Here is an 11,037-nt window from a genome sequence, read left to right as displayed (position 1 = left end):
GCTACACACTGCAGCCACCTCCCCTCTACCTCTCTCTCCACCTTCCCTCTGCCTCCACTAGTTACCACTGCCTACCTCCACCCTCACCTCCAACCACCTCTCTCCTGCCCCTACCACCCCCTGCTCCCACTACACCTCCCTCCACCTGACTACTACCCACCCCCAGACACTCCACTCCCCAACCACCGCCCCACCACCCCAAACCATAGCCCCTACCATCCCCAACCACAGCCCCACCATCTCCCCCACACCCACCAGCCCCTACCACCCCCTCTCCCCAACCACAGCCCCTACCCACCCCAACCACCAGCCCCCCCCACCCCAACCACCGCCCCCCCCATCCCCAACCACAGCCCCTCCACCCTTCCCCAACCACCAGCCCCTCCCCCCCAACCACAGCCCCCTACCCACCCCAACCACCAGCCCCACCATTCCTCCCCACACCCCACCCCTCCCCACCTCTACTCCAACAACCCTACCACCCCCCACCACCACTCCACCACCCACACCACCACCACCACACAACGACCACCCACCACCAACTACAACGCAACCCCTAATCTATCTACCACCACCCACCCCAACCACAACCACCACCACCATCCAACTACAACTACCACCCATCCCAACTACAACCACCCATCCTCCAACACAACCACCCCCACCATCCACCTACAGCTGCAACCCATAATATCACAACCACCCATCCTCCAACTACAACACCATTCACCGTCCATCTACAACCACTCTCATCCCTCCAACTGCCAACCACCACTCACCCTCCAGCTACCCCAACCACCATCCATCCTCCAATTACAACCACCCTCTTCCAACTACAACCACCACCCGCCATCCAATGACAACCTTTACCACATCTTCCAACTACAACCACTACCCACCCTCCAACTACAACCACGACCCACCACTATAACTAAAGCTGCTTCTACTCCTCTTCCATACAACCACCTCTCTTTTGCCCTAAAACCACTACTGCCCCAACCTCCACACAAGACCACTAGTGCTTTATCTCCAACCACAATCAAAGTTTCTCCCTCATCCACAACCACAGCCCCATCTCCACCCAAGACCACAATACACCACTTCACCCACACCCAGCTCTCTCTCCCCACTCCCACCTCCCCCACCCCACCCAGCCCTCTCCACCACCTCCACCCTCCACCCCACCCACAGCCCTCCTCCACCCAAGACCATTCCTTCCACCTCCACCCACAGCCCTCCTCCACCTAAGCCATTCTCCACCATCTCCACCTCCAACCACAGCCCTTCCTCCACCTAAGACCCTTTCTCCTCCACCTCCAACCAGCCCTCCTCCACCCAAACACCCTTTCTCCATCACCTCCACCTCCAACCAGCCCTCCTCCCCTACGACCCTTTTCCTCCACCCCAACCCCGCCCTCTCCACCTAAGCCCATTTCTCCCCACCTCCACCAACCACAGCCCCTTCCTCCACTTAAGACCATTCCTCCCCACCCCACCCCCAACCACAGCCCTCCTCCCTTAAGGACCATTCCTCCACCACCTCCACCCCCAACCACAGCCCTTCCTCCACTTAAGACCTTCCTCCACACCTCCACCCCCACCTGCCGGCCCCCTTCCTCCATCCTAAGACCCTTTCCCCACCTCCACCCAACCCACAGCCCTTCCTCCACCCCAACCCCAAACCCAAACCTCCACCCGCAATTACATCCCACGCCCACCTGCCACAACCCAGCCTCAAACCCACGGCTCCGTTAACACCTGCCAACCATGACTATTCACATCAAGCGAAGCTCCCCTCTCTGAGCTACAACCCTTCAACCTGGACTGAAGCCCCCTTCAACTGAGCCTTGTGTCCCTAGCCACTCCTGCATCTGACGCCCAACTCACCCGAGCCTGACATTCCAGAGTCAGAGCTCCGAGGTGCTATCTCACTCCCGCTGCGCTGCCACCTGAAGAAACCAGGTCCCCAAAGGAGCAAATGGCACGTGGCTACCTCCTCTCAGGCTGCTCCAGCAGTTCTTCGCACACGAGGAAAGGCAAAGTGCGCGCAAATGCCCAAACGACTGAGGTGGAAATCATAGAGGAATACACATGCTCTCCTGACAAGGACGTGAACTGTCCTCAAGCGCCGAAGCTGCCGTCGGCGTGGATACCTGCCCTTGTAAAAGTGCAAACGCCCCACATAGTTTTAAACCGCAAGTGCAACACGAGAGTTGCTAAGCTTAGCGGTGCCAAGCTGTGCCAAGCTCTCGCCAGCAAGCTATGGGATCACATCTGAGGAAAAATAAACTTAGTTGTTACAGACCTTCTCACCACCCCCCGCCGTTGCATGCCTATTGCACACGCGGCATCCCGTTTTATACACCTCCTCCTGCATAGTTGCACGCTTCCAACAGTGCGTTAGGATGGACCCCTAATTTGATTGGACCTGAAGTATCCAATTTGCCTCCTGTAACTGCGAAGCAGATGCCAATTTCGATCAGATGCAGCAAAGCAATCTGACTCTGCCCGCCCACAACACCCCCAGTTAGACTAACTGTCTTCTTCTGAAAATGAGGATGAAAAATAGCGTACTTTCATTCAAGAATATAGCACACAATATCTTTTATGGCAATGTGTATCTTTCCCAAAAAGAAAAAAAGCACGCAATGGCCACACAAACTAGAAAATGCGCATGCCTGCCACACCTGAGTCAGCAAGCGGCATCAGATAGAAATCAGGAACCTGGACCTCTTGGTCTTCTCCTTATTCACACAGACATGCGTGGTACCCCATATGTTACAACTGCTGCCCACCACAGTCAAGAACTGGACAAGTATGTTCCATTTTCTGCTTCTTTTCAGCGCGACCCAGATATTACACAAAGACCTACATGGTCAGTAGAACGCATGGCTGCTCAAGTCAGTCTGTCCCATTTAACACTCCTGGTGCATCAAGGTCTGAGCACAGGAGGGCATTCTTCCTGCCTCTGTTTCCCACCTCGTATCCCGAAGGCTTACCAGAGCTCAAACCCTTCCGACCCTCTTTCTCAAAAACAAGTCATGCCGCTATTGGATCTTTCTTGATAAAATTACCCAGCTTGTTCGATGAAAGGAATGCTGTGGAATAATGTATCTTGATTTCCGTAGGCCTTTGACCACAACGTTCCCAGACATTCTTGCCAACACGCTGTAAAATGCGGCCTCGACAAGGCAACTGTACATGGATTGTCCTGGTGACCGGCCGAAGCCAAGGGACGCTCAGCCATGCGCTCATTTTCATCCTGGAGAGACGGACCGGTGATCCAGTGGGGCTTCTGTCCGGGCCACAAGGTGTATTCAAATCTTTGATTAATGTACTTAACTTTACATTTTCCCTCACCGCAACACACATTCAAGGGGGTTAAAGAAAAAGGAAGGACTGTTTTTACCTACTTCTTTCTTGACTGCTTCTGGTTGGAGTTGCAGTTCTTCAAACTGGCTATTAACAATCTTCAGATAGTGACCAAAGCTAGGAAAAGGAGGCGAGTTCCAGTTCTCTTATCCCTATCCTAAACCTTCATGCAATCCGTATCTTCTCTTTGGCCAAATGCAGTGGGCAATCGCCCAACCCATGAAGGGCTTCTTCATACGAAGCTAACCCAACCCATTGCAATTCAACTCAACCAACACAACACAACTAAACCCACTGTAATTCAACCAACCCAGCCCAACTCAGTCCACTGCAGCTAAACTCAACTCAACCAACCCAATCCTCAGCAACTTTACTCAACCAAACCAGCCTAACTCAACCAACACAATCCACTGCAACTCAACTCATTGAACACAACCCACTTCAACCTGCCTCAACACCTTCCATTGCAACCAACCCACTGTAAATCAACTCACCCAATGTGAAGTCAAAGGCTTTCATGGCTGGCACCCATGTTTGGGGGGGGGGGGGGGTCAGGCTATGTAGCCATGTTTTAGAAGACAAAACTTTTCTAGACCATGGCCACATAGCCCAAAAAACGCACAAAAATCTATCAACTCAACCAACTCAACACACTGTAACAACTGAACCAAATCAATCTACTGCAACTCAGCTCAACCAACCCAAACCAACTCAATTCAACCCAGTTCAGTTCAGTTCTATGCAACCCAATGCAATGAAACTCAGCCCAAGCCATGTTATGTTCCATAAGCAAAAGAATGGGTGCCAGACAAATGTGTCTGAGCAATCCCTGGCTTAGGGCAGAGAAGCCAAGCCAAGCCAAGCTACTGACTTCATGGGAAATCAAATAAAACAGACATTTCAAACACCATCTCTACCAAAATGTGTGTGTCTCCCACCCATTCCTGGGCAGCATTCAGCTGCTGTTCTGTAACTTTATATTGCTCCAGATCTGAGAGTGTAGTACCAGCAATCTTCCTCCAGCTGCAGAATTGCAGCTGGCTGCTGCCCTGGTGCCTTCTGCCCTGTGCACACCTCAGTGAACAATGGAAGTAAATAAAGCTTAGGAATTCTAGCATGAAGGATAGTGCCTGTTTCACGCTTCGTACTGATATGTTTTGCAAATGTCTTTATTACTCATTGCAGAACAGATTAGCACCTGGAAAATGCGGGATGGGAGTAGTGGGTCTTGAACAGGAAAATGCCTCCTTTCACTACAGCTAACAAAAGGAGCTGCACATGTGTATCCCCAGGTGATGCACATGTATGTCATCAGTAGAATTCCAGTCTTAATAGCCCATATCTCTCTTTGTGTTAATATGGGATATAGAATCATAGAATCACAGAGGGAAGACAGGATACATGCAGATGGCAGAAGGATCCTCCATCCTGTTGCAATGTTTTCTATTTTCCTTTCTTTTTCCTTCCACAGATTTGCATTGTGAGCCCCATGGACGCCAGCAACCAGACACAGGTGGCAGAATTTGTCTTCCTGGGTTTCTCAGGTGTCTCACATGGCCACATCTACCTCTTCTTTGTGTTCCTCGCCATCTACTTGGCTACCATCTTTGGAAACACAGCCATCATCACCCTCATCCAGCTGGATTCCCGCCTTCACAGCCCCATGTATTTTTTCCTCAGCCATCTCTCCTGCTTGGACCTTTGCTACTCCTCCGTCACCGTCCCCAAGATCCTGGTGAATTTCTGGCACCAGAGACAGACCATTTCATACAACCAGTGCATGGCCCAGATGTTCTTCCTGATGATGTTCGCGGGCTCCGAATGCGCGCTGCTGGCCATCATGGCCTACGACCGCTATGCAGCCATTTGCCAGCCATTGAGGTACAGTAAGCTGATGAGCAGCCAGGTGCGCATCCCTCTTGCTGTGGCCTCTTGGCTCTGGGGCCTTCTCGACTCGGTCATTCACACTGCGCTGGCTACCAACTTGTCTTTCTGTGGGGCCAACCGCATCGACCACATCTTCTGCGACGTCCCGCCTCTCCTGAAAATCGCCTGCAGCGACACCTATGTCAACGAGATCACGCTCCACCTGGCCAGCATCTTCATGGGCTTGAGCCCTTTCTTGTTCATTGTCTTGTCCTACGTCTACATCCTGTCGGCCATCTTGCGAATCCGCTCCAACACCAGCAGACGCAAGGCCTTCTCTACCTGTGCGGCTCATATGACTGTGGTGACCATTTACTACGGGATGATAAATCTGAACTACAACCGCCCCAGCGCCGGCTACTCTTTGGAGATTGACACCCTGATCTCCGTGTTGTATTGCGTCATCACCCCAATGCTCAACCCCCTCATTTACAGCCTCCGCAACAAAGAGGTGAAGGGAGCCCTGCAGAAGTTGCTGGAGAGACAGAGGAAGGGATATACTTCCACCTGGTGGAAGTGGTAGCTCCACTTTGGCATCACACTTCTTTTCTCCAACACACCTGCACACCTTGCATTAGTAAGCAATGACAATCTGCTGGGTGAATCATAGAATCATAGAGTAGGAAGAGACCGCAAGGGCCATCCAGTCCAACCCCATTCTGCCATGCAGGAAATCCAAATCAAAGCATCCCCAACAGATGGCCATCCAGCCTCCGTTTGAAGACCTCCAAGGAGGGAGACTCCATCAAACACTCGAGGAGTGAGGAAGGAGTTGTGTTCCACTGTCGAACAGCCCTTACTGTCAGGAAGTTCCTCCTAATGTTGAGGTGGAATCTCTTTTCCTATAGCTTGCATCCATTGCTCCGGGTCCTAGTCTCTGGAGCAGCAGAAAACAAGCTTGCTCCCTCCTCAATATGACATGCCTTCAAATATTTAAATAGGGCTATCATATCACCTCTTAACCTTCTTTTCTCCAGGCTAAACATACCCAGCTCCCTAAGGCATTCCTCATAGGGCATGGTTTCCAGACCTTTCACCATTTTAATGAACTTCATTAAATTTCCTCCAGCGATCTACTTATCATGGCGTTTCTGATTTCTAGGTATGGCTGTGAAAGGTGGCCAATGAAAAAGCCTAACAGGAAGAGAATCAACTCTGGGCCCAAACAGACAGGCCAAAATAAAGCTGCTTCGGGTCACTTTGGAAGTATGCTGTTTAAATGATGCATGTGTCCTAAGAGGCCAGAAGGACTCTTAAGACACATGTGTCATTTAAACAGCATACCTCCAAAGTGACCTGAAGCAGCCTTATTTTGGCCTGTCTGTTTGGGCCCTAATTTAAAATGTGGGGCTGGAAGACAATTCTGCATATACCATGAACCATAAAAGTATAGAATCCTAGAGTTGGAGGAGACCCTCAGAGCCCTCCAATCCAACCCTCTTCTGCCATGCAGGAAGACACCATCCAAGCCCTCCCTGGGACAGATGGCCACCCATTCCCTGTTTAAAAACAGCCTCCAAAGAAGGAGACTCCACCACTTTCTGAGCCAGCGCCTTCCACCACTGAACAGCTCTTGCTCTCAGGAAGTTCTTCCTAGGCTGCATCCACACTGGAGAGATAACCCACTGGTTTAACTGCCCTGGCTCAAGGCTATGGAATTCTGGGAGTTGGAGTTTGTTTTGGGCCCAGAGTGGAGCGGAGGGTCATGCTTACAACCAGAAAAAAGGCTAGAGAATCATAGAGAGTAGCTGAGACGGGTGATAGACTCTCCTCCAATAAAGCCTTGGGTTGCTTGTTTGTCCTGTCTGTCTGTCTGTCCACCAATCCCTCCATCCACCCACCAACCCATCTATCTATCCTTTTGTGTGCATACATCATTCCAGCCTTTCTTCCAGCCATTGGATGTAACCAACATTAAAACAAATAGGGCATGGCAATTAGTTTTGATGAACTAATAAAGCCCAAATGGTTAAAGGAAAGAAAGAAAAATACAATTTCATAACGATTTGGATCATTTAAATACCTGGGAGACGAAAGATTGGATTGGGTTGTATGAAGTAGCACTTTCAACATTGTAATTTTGTATTACGACTGTGGGTTTTAATGTTAAATATTACTGCATGTATCTTTGGAGAGGAACTTGGGGACATTGTCAAAATAGTATAGAAAATATCAGTATGCAAAGGGATCTTGTAGCACCTGAGCGAAAGGAGTTGTAGCGTAATAAGCTTTCCTAGACTTGGTTTTCTAAACTGTTATCGGTGTAACATAAAATTAACAAAACAAACCCTATTAAAAACAAAGAAACAAGAATTAAAACAAATACAGGCAAAAAATTTAAAGTACTGTAATTAAAGAATGAAAATACAGCCTCAGATTCTGTATGTTGGTCTGAAGGGAAGTAAAGTCACTGACTCCAATGTTGAATAGTCTGCTCATAGCTAAGCCCCACTGACTCTTCTCTATTGGGATGAACAATAGGATTGAGTCCATCACTGAAAGCAATTTGCAAAACATGTCAGTATGAAGCAAGAAAGGAGCGCTCTCCAGCCTGCTATCATTTTTTGCCTTTATTTACTTCCATTATGGCTCATGGATGTTTGGCTCAGGAGTCGGGATGCTTGTAAAAAGAAATCATTGGGAGCAAAGCAGGGTTTACTTCTTGCTTTGAAAGGAGGCCTCTCCTCAAACTAAAATGGCCAGTGAGAGGGGAAAGCCAAAAAGGTCTTCCATTCCTCCTAAGAGGCATTTGAGGGCAAAAGAAAATAAAAGAAATAAAAATGGTGGGGGAGGTAATCCACATTTTGTTTTTATCCTCGGGGTCCACCAAAAGAGCCCTGGGGGTTGCCTGTGTCTTATCGGCCATGCTTTCTCCACCTTTTCCCACCGTTCCTTTGTACTGAGGGCCCACCTTGGTCACAGAATTACTGTATCATAGACACAGTTCTGGGTACCATAATTCAAGAGGGATGTGGACAAGCTGAAGTGTGTCCAGAGGAGGGCAACCAAAATGGTGGCAGGTCTGGAAGCCACCAAACCCTATGAAGAGTGGCTTCAAGAGCTGGGGATGTTTAGCCTGCAGAAGAGAAGGTTAATATCTGAAGGGATGTCATGTTGAGGATGGAGCAAGCTAAGACACGGAGGAACAGATGCAAGCTCCAGGAAAAGAGATTCCACCTAAATGTTAGGAAGAACTTCTAATGGTAAGAGCTGTTCAACAGTGGAATATGCTGTTGCCTCGGAGGCTGGTGGAGTATCCTCCATTGGAGGTTCTTAAGGAGCAGCTGGGAGGCCATCTGTCTCAGATGTTTATCACACTATACTCTTAAAGTGCTACTATTCCACTTTGACTCCTGAGAATTCTAAATACTCCTCCTTAAAACTGCCAATACCAGAATGCAACAGGAGGCAGCTAGAGGAGTCAAAGTGGAATAGTAGCACTTTAAGAGTATAGTGTGATAAACATCTCAGAGAGGGCTTGGAGCAGTGGTTCCCCAAACTGTCCTCTTTAAGGGATTTTGGACTTCAGCTCCCAGAATCCCAGGCTATTGGCCAACATGGCTGATGCTTCTGGGAACTGAAGTCCAAAATCTCTTAAAGGGACCACTGGCTTGGATCATGTCTTCCTGCACGGCAGAAGGGGGTTGGATTGGATGTCCTTTCTTGGGGTCTCTTCCCTTCGTCATGTCCAAAGATGTCCAGCTGAGCTCTCAAGTACTGTCCTGGACTTTTGCAAAGCCAAGGAGATTTGGTTCTGCCCTGAGAGCTGCTAGATGGACCGTTCTGGTTCTGGTCCTGGTTCTGGTCCTGGTCCTGCCTTCCTTCCCCACCTGGGCCTCCGTCTTTCTGTTCTTAGTTCCAAACTTTCCGGCCAGAAAACCCAGAGGGAGAAAGTGCTGTTTTCAAACTTTCAAAGCCTTGTGGTGCAAAAAGGATCTCTGGAGGCCTCTCAATGCATCTAATTAAAAACCTTCTTATTTGTCTTGGTGCATGACAGAGACAGACAGAAAACAGCCAGGTTTGGGGGGAGGGTTAATGTCTAAAAGGGGGGAGCAAGAAGAAATTAAAGAGACCCAGCTGGGGCCAGAACCTGAGGGTCCCTTTGGCTGTCCTCCAACCTGGAGAAGGTGGAGATCTGTCATCTTCCTCTCCATTCAATCCTCCTTCTGCTCCTGGGAGCCTGGCTTTCCTCACCAGGGTTTGCTGGAAGGACCAAGAGCACCAGAGACTGAACATCTTCTCACCTTTCCCAGAGTAGCTACTGGGGTTCATCCAACAGGTAGAAGAGGCTCTTCCCTCCATCTCACCACCTTCCCAGGTACATCGTCTGATGGGGACGTGGCAGACGGGACCTTCTTGGTGGTCGACTCCAAACACTATGGAAGTCCCTTCCTTGGAAGGCTAGGCTGGCACTTCCATCCCATTTTCCTCAAGCAAGTTAAAAACTTTTTATTCCAGCAAACCTCTGGAAATAAGATTTTCTAGGGGAAACAGGCCTTTCATAATGTGCCAGACATTTAGTTCCCTTGTCGTTGTTGTTGGTGGTGATGGTGGTGCCATTTACTTTGTTTTAACTGGTTTTAATTTTACCATGTTTTATTTGCTTTTTAATGTTTGCATGCTGTTAATTTTGAATGGTGCTTGTTTTAACTTTGGTAAGCTGTCTCGAAGCTCCAAATGAGAAAAGGGCAGCCTGATAATAGTAATAATTGTAATAACAACAATAAATAGGGTCAGAAGGTGAGGAGCAAGCAGAAAACAGCAGGAGATCTGGGCCACTTTGCAATAGCATTGGAGCATAAAATTATTCTCCTATATACTCTAATTCATTTTAAAACATTCATATTTTGAAATAGCTCTTGTCCAGTATCAGCCTGAATCCTGTGGTTAGTCTACATAAAATAACCCTATTGAATCAATGGGATTTAGTTGTGTGTTGCCCCACTAGTTAACAGACAATTCCCAGAATCATAGACAAATTGGAGCAGGTTTGGAGAAGGGCAACAAGGATGAGAATAAGGATGGAGAACAAAACCTAGAAGGAGAGTCTGAAGGAGTTGGGCATGAAGATGATAATAATAATATTAATAATACTTACAGTAAGTTAAGATCAGACATTCATGTCAAGGGACTACCTTTACCTTTACCTGTACTACTAAAAATAAGGTCAGAAGGTGAGGAGCAAGCAGAGAACAGCAGGAGACCGGGGACACTTTGCAATAGAGTTGGAATGTAGAATTACTCACCTCCGTACTCTAAGTCATTTTAAAACATTCACGTTTTAAAACAAGCCAATAGTCCCCCTCTGTTCTGCACTGGTCAGGACTCATCCGAAGTCTTGCATTCAGTTCTAGGTGCCTTATTTTAGGACAGATTTGGAGCAGGTTCAGAGAAGGGCAACAAGGATAATAAGAGCAATGGAGAACAAAACCTCGGAAGAGAGGCTGAAGGAGTTGGGCACATTCAGCTTGGAGAAGAGAAGATGGGGGGGTGACATGAAGCCCCCCTTGGAATACCTCAAGGGTTGCCCCAGAGAGGATGGGGTAGGTTTGCCCTCTGCTGCCCCAGAGAGGAGGACCAGGTCCAATGGTCTGACATTCCCAGGGAATAGATTTCGATTTGAACATTGTATGGAACTCCTATATCTGTCCTAAAATGAGGCACCCAGAATTGAATGCTAAACTTCAGATGAGGCCAAACCAGTGCAGAATATAGTGGGACTATTGATTCCTTGACTTT

At 48.6% G+C, this 11,037-nt stretch overlaps 1 protein-coding gene across 1 annotated transcript; it reads left to right on the top strand.

Annotated features, from left to right (window-relative positions):
• The first annotated feature begins 4,858 nt into the window (after positions 1 to 4,858).
• LOC121930819 (olfactory receptor 1086-like) lies at positions 4,859 to 5,821 on the top strand. Its single transcript, XM_042467716.1, has one exon. It carries the CDS (start codon positions 4,862 to 4,864, stop codon positions 5,819 to 5,821), a length of 960 nt encoding a protein of 319 aa, XP_042323650.1. The 5' UTR covers positions 4,859 to 4,861.
• The last annotated feature ends 5,216 nt before the right edge of the window (positions 5,822 to 11,037 follow it).

This window comes from Sceloporus undulatus, chromosome 5, assembly GCF_019175285.1.
Source record: "Sceloporus undulatus isolate JIND9_A2432 ecotype Alabama chromosome 5, SceUnd_v1.1, whole genome shotgun sequence".
Classification (NCBI taxonomy): domain Eukaryota; kingdom Metazoa; phylum Chordata; class Lepidosauria; order Squamata; family Phrynosomatidae; genus Sceloporus; species Sceloporus undulatus.
This window is presented reverse-complemented; position numbering and strand designations above follow the sequence as displayed.